At 50.1% G+C, this 15824-nt stretch overlaps 1 protein-coding gene across 7 annotated transcripts in view; it reads right to left on the bottom strand.

Moving 5' to 3' along the window:
- The window catches only part of Dysf (dysferlin), a 201247-nt gene that overhangs the window by 13687 nt on the left and 171736 nt on the right, over positions 1–15824 (bottom strand). For all 7 annotated transcript variants that reach the window (XM_038318221.1, XM_038318219.1, XM_038318223.1 and 4 more), the window contains 9 exons: positions 12457–12585; positions 12037–12192; positions 10092–10183; positions 8345–8515; positions 7002–7144; positions 4693–4832; positions 3516–3604; positions 3176–3271; positions 2607–2748 (listed from right to left, as the gene is read on the bottom strand). In XM_038318221.1, coding sequence (XP_038174149.1) covers positions 2607–2748; positions 3176–3271; positions 3516–3604; positions 4693–4832; positions 7002–7144; positions 8345–8515; positions 10092–10183; positions 12037–12192; positions 12457–12585 — 1158 coding nt within the window. The remainder of the gene's footprint in view (positions 1–2606; positions 2749–3175; positions 3272–3515; positions 3605–4692; positions 4833–7001; positions 7145–8344; positions 8516–10091; positions 10184–12036; positions 12193–12456; positions 12586–15824) is intronic.

Raw genomic sequence — 15824 nt, 5'->3', positions numbered from 1 at the left:
ATCAAAGCCGCCATGAACCCAGCCTTCAGAGTCACACACGACTCTCCAAGCTTCCCAAGGGAAGAGCATGGCCACTTGTCCACAAAGAATGGCCCTCATACCAGTGCCAGAGCCTAGACTGCACCCTGCATTGAAGGAAAGCAGACCAAGGCTGGCCCCAGCCACCCCTCTCTGTCTTTACCTCCTGCTTGGCTGCCTGGCCCAGCCTCCTGCAGGTGCCTGCTTCCCCTAGCCAGCTTTTACAGTCAGCTCTAGGCTGCCTGCAGGGCTGCCAGCAACCTCCATTCCTCAACAGGCTGGTTTACGGGCTCAGTAATGAGCCAGAGGTTCAAACAGCCCCTGGTGGGAGCAGCTGGTCAGGGGCTCAGCCTGGGGAATGAACCCCCCCAGGTCCCAGGCACTCATTATGCTCCTGGCCTGGGCCCTTTTACTAGCTGTTTATTTGCAGGGTGGGGGCCTGCCTGCACGGCCGGCCCCAGTGGGTGTGCTGGACTCCAGGTGGGGAATAAGGCTGAACAACCAGCGGTGGTTCAAAAAACTGGGATGAAAGGAGACCTTGTACTTTATGACAGTCTCGTCTGGTTAATGGGGTCCCTGGAGGGTCGGCCTGCCTGCCAGGGGCCCCAAACCTCATGGCAGAAGACTGCTTCTGCAGCCGAGCCTGGGAGTCCACAGCCTTTGCAGGCCTTGCCCTCACTCACCCCATCCTGTCCTGCAGCTCATCAGTGCCCTGCTGTGGGCAAGCTCCACCTGCCTCTCAGGATCCACCCCTGGATGTGCCTACTAGCCCCGCTGCCCTCCTTAATGTTTCTGCTTGATCCGTCCCTCCTGTCTCCTGTCTCCAGCCATCCTCTGCATGGGGAGGAGTCTTCTGCTCCTCCCTAGATGTGTGTCCTCACTCCTGGGCCCCTTTCTTCTCAGCACCCCACCCCTTTGTGGGGATCTCCCTTCTCCCACCAGGACACCATACTCTTTCCCTGTGGCCTACACAAGTCATTCTGTCTGGACCCTGCCTCCCCCGAGACTCAGTCAGCTTCCAGCTCTTACCAGGGCCTTCAAAAGAAACGAAACTCCATGGGTGCCCAAGCAGGGCTACTCTAGCTGTTAGCCAGCACCTGCACCTGGGCCTCAGAGATGCCAGGCGACAGCTCTCTGCTACCAGCTAGCACCTCCCCACCCCACCCCTCCTCCACTCCCTCTGGATGCAGTCCCAAATCACTGTCACAGTGCCAAATTCTCTCCTTAGTCACGGAAGGAAACAGGAAGCCCCTACTCCAGACATGCCTGGCCACATCCCCCCAGTGTTGGTAAAAGGCTGTGGCCCCTCCCACTCAAGCAACTAGTGTGCATCTCTGACACAATTTCCCCACCAGGTCTACTCCCTTGTGGGGGTCATTGAGTCCTGGAGAGGGTGTGTAGAATGTTTGGTCCTTTCTGCTTTGCCCCTGGCCTCACCCTCCCTGTCCACAGCTGAAGGCTGTGATAGACAAACTCCAAGGAAAGGCAACCTCAAAACTTGTAGAGCCTGGACACCGCTGGACTTTATACACCCTTGCTGCTAAATTTGGCTTTCTCTTTCTGGTGGCCCCTACTGCCATCTCAGGGTTGAAGAATCCCTTTAACCCTAATGAATCCTTATTTTCTTTTTGATGGCTTCTGAATATTTGGCAGGACACTCTGGTTTCTCTGAGGTGCAGATGAGTCTGTGTGTTGGATTGGGAAGATTCAGGCGGGGGAGGTGCAATAAAGAGAATTCAGAGAGCAAGAAAGCCAAGTGTATTTGAACTTTCCTTCAAGGTAAAGCCACACCACAGCCTCGGGAGACAGGTGTTGCTAAGGCTGTAATGCCGGGAGCATGAGCTGCCTCTGGGTAGAAATCAGACCGATAAGACCTAAGCATATATAGGCAGGTACTCTGTGAGAGGAACACCTCCAGATAGCCATTAGTGTCAAAGGAGGAAGAGGGTTGAAAGCATCATTGGGCCTTCCTCAAACCATCCTGGCTGAAGACTCACAAGGTCCCATAGCCAAGCATTGTGCTTGGCTGACCTCATAGGGTAGATCAAGTGTGGGTAAGAGGCTGCCACCTTGAACTTGGACCATTCAAGACTGCAGAGACCAATGCTTAGACAAGACCTAAGAATCTATGTCCCCCACCAAGCTCTACAGGCCAGCCCTACCCTCCGAGGATACAGAACTGGCTCTACCATCTACCCCTGTGATGCCATGCTGGGCCTCCAGACTCAGAGGATACAGAGCTGGCTCTACCATCTACCCCTGTGATGCCATGCTGGGCCTCTTCTGCCTGGCACCAGGTTCTTTCATGCTGTATGTGTGGAAGAGTGAGATAGGCAGGGGCAGTAGGACTTAAACCTGGCTATGTGTTAGGTGTGTGCTGTGTGGTTGTCTGTTATCCTGGTAAGTAGAGACACTGGCAACAGTAATACTAGCAGAAAAAGAGAGAGACGTGAGGGTACAGAGATGAAGATGACACCTTCGAGGGTGACAGAGATAGGGGTCAGAGCTGCAGGGGTAGAGAGAATGTGACCATATCAGCTTCAATATGAAGCCCCAGAGAGCCTGGTCCCAGGTCAAAGGCCGCTCACCTTCTTGGCAACAGCACAGACTTGCTCGGCGGGCAGATAGTCGAAAGGAAACACAAACCTCCAGTTGAAGTTGCCCTCGCCACCAAGGGAGCGGTAGTGCACATCTGTCTTCTGTTTGTGCTCTTCGAATCCCACCATCCAGCTGGCCACACATGGGAGAGGACGGTCCTCATTAGTCCAAAGCTCACAAATCCCATGATATTTCCTACAGACCTCCACAACCAGGTGGGCAACCTCGACTTGGACCAGGAAAGAGTTGTGGAAGCTAAGGAACTCGGTAAAGGAATTCCCAGGAAATCTCCATGGTGCCCACAACACACCACAGAATGGGACCATCTAATATCTCGGGAGGGGAGGTCCCCAAGAGCAGCCTCAGTCCTTGCCATTTTAGCTCAAAGAAATTTGAGGGAAACGACCCCCAAAAGGTGCAGATTACCGCTGTGAAACCCTCCTTGGAACTGTATCTTCTCCATCTCTACCCCACAGATCCACACAGAGAGGAACCCTACCCACCCCTGCGAGCTAGGAGGTACCAGGAACTGGCCAGGTGGAGAATGATGGGACCCTACCCTTTCACATAGATGTCACTCATCTTCTCCCCCGTGAGGCTGAGGTCATCCAAGATCACATCTTTCGTGTTCCAAATAATACACCGCAAGAAAAACCTGTGTGCGGGAGGAGAATGTAGCTACACTGGTACTCCAGCAAAGGATGTCCCCATGTGACTAGCCAGCTTATCCAAGGAGTCCTTCTACCTGGCTGACTGGACATTTTAGCCAGACCCAAACTGCATTCCAAGAACCCACTGACCCCCAATCTGTCCAACAGGCAACCTTCTCCCGCCTATCCCACGGTTGCCATGGCCCTCCAGCCTCCATCCCTGCTAGCCCCTGTAACCAGGCCTGTTACCTTCTAGCTCTCCGTGGAGTGATGTTGAAAGGAGGTCCAGGCCTGCCCAGTACCTTTGGAAATAGGTCAATCCACATCTGCAACTTCCCCTGTAAAGATCCAAACAGTTCATTCATGTTCTATGCATGCACGCACATGTGTGAGCATGCACACACACACACACACACACACACACACACACAAAGCTTCTGTACCTGTCTATTGAACACACCTGGGGATCAGGCCAAAAGAAATGATACTCAAACCTGCTTGCTTGCCTATCAGAAAGAGACTCAGCACCCAGGAAAGGAGGGAGCCTAAACTGATCAATGCAGGACCCACTGCAGAGGAGAGATCACTGTCCTCCAGGCACAGGCTGCTCAGAGACAGTGAGGAGCTAACTGTGGCCCAGTGTGCAGAGAATGATGCATGCAGAGCCACAGAGGACCAGGGAGGCAGGGTTTAGACATAAGAACTCTGGTCCCTATGAAAGAAGCCACTTTCCCGGTCTGTTTCCCTCTACAAATCCAGGAAATGGTCTCTCTTAAAATGCAATAAGTAAAATAACTTGGTTCAGTAATGTCTGCAGGATCTTAGGGCTGGAGAACAAGAGAGTATCACCTGGGCTGCTTTGGGAGGCTGGGAGCCAGCCCACCTAGGGAAGAGCCTGCTCCTCTCAAAGGTTCCTCAGAGCTTCCCCTGGCTTTTCTCCCCTCTCCTTCTCATCCTGCCCTGAGCTGCTTCCTCCAACCAGCCTGGCTGCCAGTCTTAAGCTTGCTCTCTGTGTTCACCTGACTTCATAAAGGGGAGCTTCCCGCCCTCCTACCCACTCTCCGTGGGCCTCTGCCATTCTAGAGGTCCTGGATCTAGTCTGAGCCCTCAACTGTACCTCAATACAGGATGACCTTCTGGAACTAAACCACTAACAATGGCAGACAGAGGACACCCTTAGGTAGGGTTGAAATGGGAAGACACCCAGGCAAGGCAGAAGCCAGGCCTACATAGTGCCTAAAGCAAGTGCTAGCTTTGTTTCCCAGGCAGTAAGGGTCACCCCGAAAGCCCAGGTAGACTGAAGAAATGAGCCATGGAGAGAGTGACAGATCTCAAAGTCTCCCTGGTAATTTGGCTGTTCTGGCTATCCTTGGGATATAGCTCTCTGGGGTCCAGGGATTCCATGGCCCAAGGCACAAGGACTTACCTGCTCAATGTCTGGCTGCAGAGGGCTGTAAAGAGGCCGGGACTCCACGTGCTCAGGGACCAGGCCTTGTTGCTGAAGGACATGCAGGGCGAGGCGTTCCTCCACTGGGCCTAGGTGTGGGTTCGGGAGTCTACCAGCCTCTGTACCAGAAGAACAAAAGGTGAGTGGGGGCATGAGAGACAAGACAGCAGGGATGCCTTCCTCTGAAGTTTGGTCACAACTCCTGGGGGCACAGGGAATCCCTCCTCATGACACAATCCCCATAAAAATGCACTGGGCTGGTCCTTATGCCTCGGTTTCTATGAGGGAAATGTCACTCCCACAGCCTCGGGGCTTCCAACATGGGTTCCCTGTTACCATGCTTTCCACCAAGCCTCTTCCAGAAAATTCTTACTTTCCATCCACACAGTCTTCCTAGTCTTCTAAAGCCCATTGACCCATCTGTTCTTAACCTCTCCCAACTCTGAGCCCCAGCAACCTGTACCACAAATCTGGCGTCTCGGCGCTGCCAGATTGAAGCTCTGGTTCTCGTAAGTGGGGCCGTAGCTTGGTCACTACACTCAGAAATCACAGTGAATGCTTCTACAGAGGACCCGCGTGCCATGCACGGCTGACATGAATGTTAGCACGCCTGGTCCCTAGAAGGACCCTAGCAGCTGAGTACCACTGCTATCCCATCCCTACTTCACAGACATGAACCCTGCAGAAGCCCCACACATGTGCATCAGGGCAGCTGGGAGCCTACTCAGTTAGAAAAGATAAGCCAGTGCTTCTCCCGCCTGCTTGCTTCTCATGGGACAGCTCCCCACTGACAGACGACTTGGAGACAGGTGCTATGAATGGGAAGAAGCCAGGCTCAGCTCTGTGCCAGAGGCCTTGGCTACAGAAGCACAGGAATGATGGACATGTGTGCACCCACACGCTCATGTATGCACCCACACACTCATGTATGCACCCACATGCTCATGTATGCACCCACACGCTCATGCACCCACACGCTCATGTATGCACCCACACGCTCATGCACCCACGCACCCATTTGTCCACTCATGTATCCTATTGGGTCACTGTTCTTTGGAGCCAAGCACACTGTCACCTGGTGTGTGCTGCTGGGCCAGGAGAATGGCCTGCACCCAGCTGGCTGGTGACTTTGGGAAGGTCATTAAGAATCCCTGGCCTCAATGGCTTCATCTGTAAGGTGAGGCAGATGCTGGACCTCAGGGTTTTATGACCTAGAACCCCTGTGCTAAAGCAGCTAGCAGAGCAGCGGGTGCCCCCAGAGGAAATGAGACTCCCCTCCTCAGCCAGATGCTCATTCTTAATGGCTGAGCCTGGCTCAAGCCCTGGGAGAGTCAGGAGCACAGGGCAAGGAGGAGGGGGTGGGGCACAGGCATCAAAGCCGTCATTTCCTTTTATAACCTCAGCAACAGCCTTGACATCAAACATCTCTCCAACAAGCAGGAGACTCGGGCCAGCTGGGCCTGTAAACACCTCAGGAAGTTGGAACTGCTCTGGGTGGGCGATGTGGGAGTGTGGGCATCTCAGACACATGGGGAGCATGTGGCAAGGCATCTCAGCTACCACGCTGGGCAGAACCAAGGGCAAGGACGGGGTGTGGCAATGCCTGTTGGTTGCCCCCGGATGCTTAGGTGTAGGAGGTTGGAAATGTTGGTCAAGCAAGCAGGTTAGCCTAACTCAGTAGCAAGAGCCCCTCAGGTGAATGTACAACCGGCTCTGACCAAAGTCTGACCACTGAAGCCCACAGGAGACAGCTCCTGCCCATGACCTGCACCCTGCTGCTCACTGGCCTGAGTTTGCTTTCTTTTGAGGTGATAAAGCCTTCAGGCCAAAAGCAGCTCAGAGGAGGAAAGGGCTGACTTGGCTTACACTGCCAGGTTATGATCTGTCATTGAGGGGCAGTGCTGGAACGGAAGCAGAAACCACAAAGGAGTGCTGCTCACTGGCTGGCTCAGCTTGCCTTTCTCCACAGCCCTGGTCCACACACCTAGAGATGGTGCTGCTCACAGTGGGCTGAGCCCTCCAGCATCAACCAAGACAATCTCTCAGAGATCAACCTGACCGAGACAGTTCCTCTCAGATTACTCTAGACCATACCTAATTGACAAGCAAGGCTAGCCAGGACACCCTCAGATGACTGCACCATGGCTCTGGACAGAGAGCTGACCTGGCTCTGCCCTGATTTCTGACCTACAAACCGGTAGGTTACTCTGCTGATATGGGGTGGGTCCACTTGGGTCTTTCTGATGAGACAAAGAGCCCACCAGGGTTGAGACAACAGGGCAGCTCACCTATCTCCTCAATGGTGTATTCTTTATCCTGAAACGTCACTCGGTCTGTCCGGTACACAGGAGCCTTGAGCCTGTGCTGCTGGCAGAAGAGCTGCAGGAGCTGGGAGGGGCGGAGCTGGTCTCTCCACTGGTTTGGTCCAGAGCTGAGGCCCAAGTACAAAGACTAAGATGAGACACTCCAAGAACAGAGGGAGGCGCTTCCGGAAGCCTTTGTACCCCACACTCACACAACACTGCCCACCCTTCATGATCAGAGCTTGTGTTCTTTCCTATAGCTCAGCATCCTCATTAGACAGATGGGGAAATAGAGGCCCAAAGAGCAAAGGACTGAAGCCCTCATGAAACTGGAACACAAATGTCATATGCAAATGCCCCTGGCAGTCACAGTACTCCCTCAGACCCAGCTGAAGCATGCATTTTGTGCTCTCTTCTCTGTTATTTCTCTCTGTCGTCCCTCCCTCTATCCTTCTAGATACCCAGTCCTGCAGACCTTTCTGTGTGTGTCATGAGAGACTGAAGCCAGGTGTGGTGGTGCATATCTTTAATCTCAGCACTCAGAGGCAGGTGAATCTCTGAGGCTAAGGACAGCTCGGTCTACAGGGTGAGTTCCTGAACAGCCAGGGCCCCACTGAAACCCTGTCTCAAAAATAAGGCTGAGCTGTGACATGATTAAGAGCTGGATACACAGATTCAAATTCTAATCTTGCTAGCTACAAGCCTCTGTTTCCACATCTGTGGGATGAGAACAATTGGGTTTCCCATTGTGTTCAAGGAGAGAACACCTGGGCTGGCACCTCATTCTAATTAAGAATCAGCCTTTGAAATGGATGGATCTAGAAAACATCATATTGAGTGAGGTAACCCAGACTCAGAAAGACAAACATCATATGTACTCACTCATAAGTGACTTTTACACATAAATCAAAGAAAAAAACAGCCTACAGTTCACAATCCCAGAGAACCTAGACAACAAAGAGGACTCTAAGAGAGACATACATGGATATAATCTACATGGGAAGCAGAAAAAGACAAGATCTCCTGAGTAAATTGGAAGCATGGGGGCCTTGGAAAAGGGTAGGAGGGGAGGGGAGAGAAAGGGAGGGGAACGGACGAAAATATATAGCTTAATAAAAACAATTTTAAGAAAGAGCCAGCTGCCGGGCGGTGGTGGCGCACGCCTTTAATCCCAGCACTCGGGAGGCAGAGGCAGGCGGATCTCTGAGTTCGAGGCCAGCCTGGTCTACAAGAGCTAGTTCCAGGACAGGCTCTAGAAACTACAGGGAAACCCTGTCTCGAAAAACCAAAAAAAAAAAAAAAAGAAAGAGCCAGCCTTGGGCACTTACACACAGTAGGTCTGTGGGAGCCCACAGCGAGCTCCAAACTTGGACAGCAGCCTGTTCTCCAGGTCGATGACCGTTTCTCCAATCTTCTCATCCTTGGAGAGGAGGTCATAGTCGTAGAGTGTGATCTTCAGGTCCTTCTCCAGAGGCAGGGTGCAAGTGAGCTCAAACATCCTGTAGGAGAGCCAGCAATGTCAGACACTGCAAATCTGGTGGCAACCACCCAGTGGGGAGCAGCAGGACAAGGGCAGGGGATTGGAAGTCAACCTAGAGGGGTTACCCTTCTCAGGTCTCCTGTCACTTCTAGAACAAGCTACCCACAGTGCAGCTGTACTGGGTAGGCCTCTATGCCTGTGCATGTCTGTGCGTGTCTGTGTGTGTGTGTGTGTGCGCGTGCGCGTGCACGTAAACATGTATGCTTTTCTTAAACTGAGCTGGCTTCCTGGTTCATGCACACCATAATGAATAGATTAATGAGATGGAACACAACATTGACACCCATGTTTCTACCATGGCAACAGGAGACAGAGATGGGAAACTCTGTAACTGAGGGCATGTCCAGAACCTACTTTTCAGACTCCTGGGGCTGTACACCAACTTCCAAGATGGAATAGAAGGAGGGCTTATGGAAATGGCTCTTAGGAGGGAGTTCCTGTGGAGTCTACACACACACACACACACACACACCACATAACCACTATCCCTGTGTTAGGTGCCAGAGCTCATGAAACCTTGTCTCTCCACCCTCCATCCTCTCCTAAGCATGTTGGCAAACTGCTGTTGGCTGGGACTGCCTCTTTCCAAAGTCTGCAGACAGAGTGGCTTCGACTAAGCAAAGAGAGGTCAGTATGAATGCAATGTGTCACTTGCTATATGGGAAGAGCAGGAGTCCACAGGAGCTAGAGAAACAACAGCCATACACCCCCTCGCATCATAACACTCATGACCAAACAGCAGCTCGGGCTCCCAGGAGCCACCCATATACCATAGCACTCAGCCCCCTCCTCTTGCTCTTAGAGTCCCTCCTGCCCTGGCTGTCTTGGGTCCCCTAGCTGATTCCCATAAAAGCACATGGGAACTAAGAGTAACTGCTGGTAACGACATCTGGGACAGATAGGGAGAGTAAGCAACCCTAGTGGAAAACCAGCAGGTCCTCATAAAGCCTCTTAGCTAATATCAGCGACAATGTCCTCATTTGGGCAAATGTACCAGTCAGGTAAGATGCTAATGGGGGATTGGGGTGAAGGATATATGGGAACTCCACACTATAAGAAATGCATCTTCTGCCGGGTGGTGGTGGCACACGCCTTTAATCCCAGCACTCAGGAGGCAGAGGCAGGTGAATCTCTGTGAGTTCGAGGACAGCCTGGTCTACAGAGTGAGTTCCAGGACAGGCTCCAAAGTCACAGAGAAATCCTGTCTTGAAAAAACGAAGAAAGAAAGAAAGAAAGAAAGAAAGGAAGAAAGAAAGGAGGGAGGGAGGGAGGGAGGGAGGGAGGGAGGGAGGAAGGAAGGAAGGAAGGAAGGAAGGAAGGAAGGAAGGAAGGAAGAAATGCATCTTCTGAGTACTCATGTAGTCTCTGGTCTTTGAAGTAACTGTTTCTGTGTTTAGCCAGGAGCTCATAAGATCCAAGATAAAGGTTCTGCTAGAGAAGATGAAGATTTCCTGAGTGGCAGCCACATCTACACACTGAACTTGAGTTATCCATGCCAGTCCCTTTACCCCAAACCCAAGCCACTTCCAACTCACTTTCCAAATACAGGCTCCAGGGTACAAGGGATGTAGTTATCCTGGTCACTCACTGATTTCTTCCCTATGGAGATCTTGATGTAAGGGTCACACTGGAGGACACAGAAATGTACACATAAAATCACTGGGTCAAAGAGTCTTTGGGGCTTCTGGCTTCCAATGGCCATTGGGCAGCTGTAACAGATTGTGTCCTGTCAGACCAGGGCCCATCCTCCATACCACATGATACCATACAACACCACACCATACCACACCATGCCACACACCATACCACACTGCACCATACCATACCACACCACACCACACCACATACATTGTACCATACCACATCAAATCTCAGCATATCATGACATATCGCACCTTGTCACACGCTATGGCCAGACAGGTCTTCTAGCCTCACATCTAGCAGTGGGAATGGTGAGTGTCCTATACCCCTGACCCACTGGCACATGGGAAGAGGTAGATGTGGTTAGACCCCAACCCTCATACACATACAACCATATATTCCTAGGCAAGATTGGGGTCTCCTCTATTTTCAAATGGTCCATTTCCAAAGATTGGAAGAGACAGACAGAGCCACATTTTGTACACTAGAACAGCCTGGGCCTGTCTTCTGGATGCTACCTGTAAGCACTAGCAGACTTTGCACCATCCTGCAGGAATATGACACGAGAGAGGAACAGGGGTAGCACAGTGCCATGAAGGCTTAAAGAATATAAGCCAGGATGACAGTCATAGCCTGGAGGCTGCCTGTGCTGCCCAGGCTAGATCTAGTGTGTGACCTCTCATCTTTGAAAGGCCAGACTGTGTGGATGGGATACCAGGCTTCTGCCCCCAACCATAGGGACACATCCTGGCCCTGAACCCATCTAAGAGGACAAGGAAGGACCCAGGCTTGGACCTCTGAACTCCAGCCACCACCCATGCCTCACTGTTCTCTCTCCCTTTCCAGCTCCTCGCTCTCTGCTAATGCCTCTCCTTCAGCTCCCCCCTCCTCCTACATCTCTGGCCAGGACTTAGCTCTGTTTCTTGCTTCAGACATGAAATTTAAGGGAAGATCTAAAAACTCAGTAATCAAGAGAAATGATATTTTACTGTAGTATTTTGTGAGCTGGAGAGATGGCTCAGAGGTTAAGAACTGGATGCTCTTCCAGAGGACCCTGATTTTATTCCCAGAACCCACGTGGCATCTTACAACTCTCTCTCTAATTCCAATTCCAGAGGATCCAATGGTGCACTCTTCTGGCCTCTGTGGACACCAGCACAAATGTGGCACACACACATACACACACACACACACACACACATGCATGCATACACACATATATGTATGTATATTCACAAAATACTCATACACATAAAGGAATAATAAAAATAATTTTTATGAGGCCAGTCCCAACAGCCTGTGATGAACAGACCCTCAACATTAGCAGAACAAGCCTTTCATTTCTCTGTGCCTCTAGCCCCATAGCCCACAGATGTCACCAGCCTGCGTCTTCCTCCCTGCACTCCTCCCCTCCCAGGACTGAAACCTTACCAGGCTCAGCCTGAACCTCTGCCCACGTTACCACATGCCATAGCCCAGTTCTACCTGTGAATTGAGCAATCAGTTTTTAAGCCTTCACCTACGCTCCCGTCACTCTTAAAATCCAACTTCCTGTCCTTCCCAGCCTCCCAACATTCATGTGCCCACAGGGGTCCTATTCCTTCCTTCAACGTTTCCCCATTTCTCCAGAGTCCCAAAGAGACTCTAGCCTCCCTGGGGTTGCTCCTCACATAGACTCCCCAGCTCCTATTCAGCTCTGCAAGTGTCTTTGGGTTCCCTGGTTCACTGTGGAACAGTGTTCAACAGGAACTCTGCCTGCCTTCAACAGGAACTCTGTCTGCCTTCTTCAAGTCAAGCTTGCTATTGTTCTCAGGGGACCAAAGGCTCCAAAAATGTTACCTTGCCATTGGGGTCCTTGGGTTGTAAGCCAAATGCTCGAACGATGTAAATACGGACCAAGCATTCCTGGGGACCCTGAGCAGCCAGCTGGTGGAATTGCCTTGGGGGTAGGGGAATGGATGGATCTTCTGGGAGAGGATAAATTTTGAAGAGACCCTAAAAAAAATGGGGACTTGATTTTCATTTTTGTCATCATTGTCAAATAATACAGTAACCAACAGGACTCTCATTTGTGAGCACCATCAAAATGGGGATCATGAGCCAAGCCCCAAACTGGCCCACACCACCATCCAATTTTGCATCAACCACAAGGTCACCCCCAAGGACACCAGTAGCAGCACCATGGTTGTTGTTGCCACTGCCCCTCCCTGTTTGCTTACTGCTGCAACCTCACGATCATAGGTCAAGTGAGAGACGAACCTTAAATTCTCCGATGACAGATGGATCATCTGTTTCCTCCTGAGTCTTGCCTCGGTAGAGCTTGAAGGTATTACAAAAGTCCGACAGGCCCTCAAAAGCCTCCACATTCTCCAACTGTGTATCATAGACCTGTCACGGGAAAAAGAAGAGACTCGAGAGCAAGAAATTAGGGAGACAGAAAGAAAAGAAACAGGAAAGGAAGGGAAACAGGCAGTGTGGGTGAAGGAAGAGAAGGCGGTACATTGTTAACAGGACCAGAAGTTAACAGAAGAACAAAAGCAAACAGAAGGGTGGGTTGGAGTGGTGGAGGAAGGGAAGACAAGGAGGAAAAGGGAGAGAAAGAAATGAAAAGAGAGAAAGCCAGGGAAGGGAGAAGAGGAAGGCATCCTTAGTCTATTAGGATGTAGGGTTTTAGCTTAATCAGATTTTCAAGTTACCCGAGACACACAAAAGTCACGTGTTTTAAGGGATTAAGATTGCAAACAAATGGAAAGTTAATCTTCTGTGTAAAGAGTGAGTCATAATCCTCATATATTCTGTAATTTGCTTTATTTGAACCGTTTGATCTCAGCCTTGACTGTTTATTGGTTTCCAATCTCTTATAATTAACATGAGTTCTTAAGGTTAAAAAATGGCTCTGAATGCTACCTTAGCCCTAAGTAAAGTAAGTTCAAGGTCTAGCATTTTATGGCTGAATTCTTAATATTCAATAGTTTGGGTTGTTTCCTCTTCTCAAATATTATTTTTCTTTAAAGTGTAATGGGGAATATGGTGGTGCATGCCTGTGATCCCTGCACTCAGGCACTGTAGGGGGCTCAGAAGGCCCCAGCCATCCTCTCTACATGGTGAATCTGAGGACAGACAGCCTAAGGCACAGAAGTTCTCATGCCTCCCAAAAGTGTTTAAAAGTACAATGTCTTTTGAATTCTCCAGGTAAGGAAGGCTCTGGGGATTTTTGGTCTTGTTACTAATTTCTAGTTTTAAAGTCTTGTGGTTAGAAAGTGGTACATGGGTCATTGCCTCTTCTCAAAAACTCAAGGCTTTTTCTCAGCCTGGTACATGGCCAACTTCTCTACCTGACTCTCTCCATTGGAGTTAGAGAGCATTTCCAGACCTGATGGTGAATGTTGCAGTAAAGCCAGGCATGGAGACCCACACTGTGAATCCCAGGACTCGGGAGGCAGAGAGGCAGGTGGATCTTTGTGACTTTGAGGTCAGCTTGGTCCACACAGTACGTTCCAGGCCAGCAAGGGCTGTGCAGGGAAGAAGGGGGATGGGGCAGCAGCAGCAGCAACGGAAGGAAAGGCTGTAATGAGTGGCTGGTGCTACATGTACTGATAAGGCAGATGGCTCGGGTCTAAGGTTTACTTACGTTTGTATTTACATAGCCTTGTAAATTTCTTGTTTCAGATGTTTTCCTAAAATTCTCTCTATAGTCTGCTCTCCCCCCTCATCCCCATTCTCCTCCTCCTCTTCTTTCTCATCCCCATCAGCCACTTTTAGGCAAGATTCTCCTCCTCAGTATTTACCTTGACACTGTTTGCTTAGAATCTACTTACAGACATAATTTGTCAATTGAGAAAAGATCTGTCCACTCCATTTATTCTATAACACAACTGTGAGAACTTACTGCGCATCTCACCTTCCCTCCTTCTGCACTAACTTTTGCCGTCCTTACCCTGCTACATCTTCAGTGAGAACCATGTTTCCATGGTCTCACTACCCTGACCCTCCCACTAGTTCACCTGGGCTCCAGGGAACAGTGCGATCATAACTAGTTCCTGTGCTGAGCTCGCTCCAAATCTCAGCTTGTTGGTCCCAGGAACCATCCTTGGGAGGTGATAACCGCTCCCCCCCCCCCAGCAGCTGGCTGTTGCCTGAATGCTTGCCAGGCAGTATGGCTGACCCTCTGCCAACTGTGTGTCACTGACAATCCTGTGTGCTGTTTCAGGGTCTCTGGATTTGTGTAGTTCTGGAAGCTGAAGTCACCTTGATTTGTTTTCTTTTTTAAAAGGACCTTTTCAAACCATATATTCAAGCGTTCTTTCACAATGGTGAAATCTGATTAAATGGTTACATGTCTCTAACTTCACTGTTGTGGTATTATTCTCAAAGACTCTGATGATCGCAGTGCCTGGTCTCCTGGCCCTGGCTTCCGCACCTGCTGCTTTCTCTCTGTGCCTCAGGACTTTTCCTCTCCATTTTCTTTATGTCATGACTGTCACCTCTACCCTCTATGCCCTGACTGTGTTTTCCACGCTGCCATTCTGCCCTGTCCACCGTTCAAGACCATGCTTTCTCTGTTGCCAGAGTCCTTCCCGTTCATGGACCTTGTCCATTCTTGAGTTCCTTCCTACAAGCTTCCCATTCTGAAGTTTCCTTTCTAAAACGTTCACAGCGAAACACCCCTTCTCCTCTGCTCTCTGGCAAAACAGTCCTGGTAGACACGTAGCCTCTTCTCTCATTTATTGGTTTGATTTCTACTTTCTCTTCTTTTTTCCACTTTGGATCTTTGAATTAATGCTGCGCAATTACATTTACTAACCACTAAATGAGTTGGCTTTTTCTAGCTTGGCTATTTCCTTCCTTCCCACCATGGAGGCACAAGGCCTCCTACAGACATGGCTCCTCCATGTCGCTCCACCTACCCAGCTCCTCTGAATCAAACCAGGTCTAGGCTGCTGCAGTCAACTTGACCTGCCTTCAGAGATCCTGCAGCTTTGGAAACAAGAGGCACACTTCCTACTTCACGTTGCAAGCGTTTCACTTTGAGACTTGTATGAAAATTTCCGAGTATAAGAAGATAAAGAGAAACAGCAATAGAGCCCCGTGCCTCTAGCCGCTGTCTGACACAGTTACCGCATTCCCATTTGGAAGTACACTCTCGCAGGGGTTTATGAGAACCTGTCCCCATGAGCTGCCATCATCCTTCATGTCCCGTGGCCCCTGCCCAATCTCAGTTGTCCTTGAGCAGCCCTTACTTATATTTTGGAGTCTGCGGCTTTTATTTGTTTCCAGCTTCTCTGAAAAATGGATTTTGTGGGTTTGAATGATTTCCAAGAGAAAAGGGGGAAAATGCTGACTTATGCAGGCATGTTCATGCTGGGAGTCCGAATGAAGTACTTCATAAACTTCCAACTGGATGGACTTCTTGTTTAAACTTATTAATTCCTCAATTTATTGTACTTTAATATGTCCTGACTGATTTCTGTCTTGCTCTTATTAACTTATTACTAACCTAATTTGTGATTAGGTTTTGTAAATGCTCTCTGAGCGTTAGGTAGAAAATGTATTCTTTATTTTTTATTACTTTTGTCTTCCATTTTAAAATTATTTTTGTTGCCCGTTTCAAGACTACAAATTGAGCG

This window comes from Arvicola amphibius, chromosome 2 (genome assembly GCF_903992535.2).
Source record: "Arvicola amphibius chromosome 2, mArvAmp1.2, whole genome shotgun sequence".
NCBI lineage: Eukaryota > Metazoa > Chordata > Mammalia > Rodentia > Cricetidae > Arvicola > Arvicola amphibius.
The sequence above is the reverse complement of the archived record's forward strand: the minus strand, read 5'-3'. Positions and strand labels throughout refer to the sequence as shown.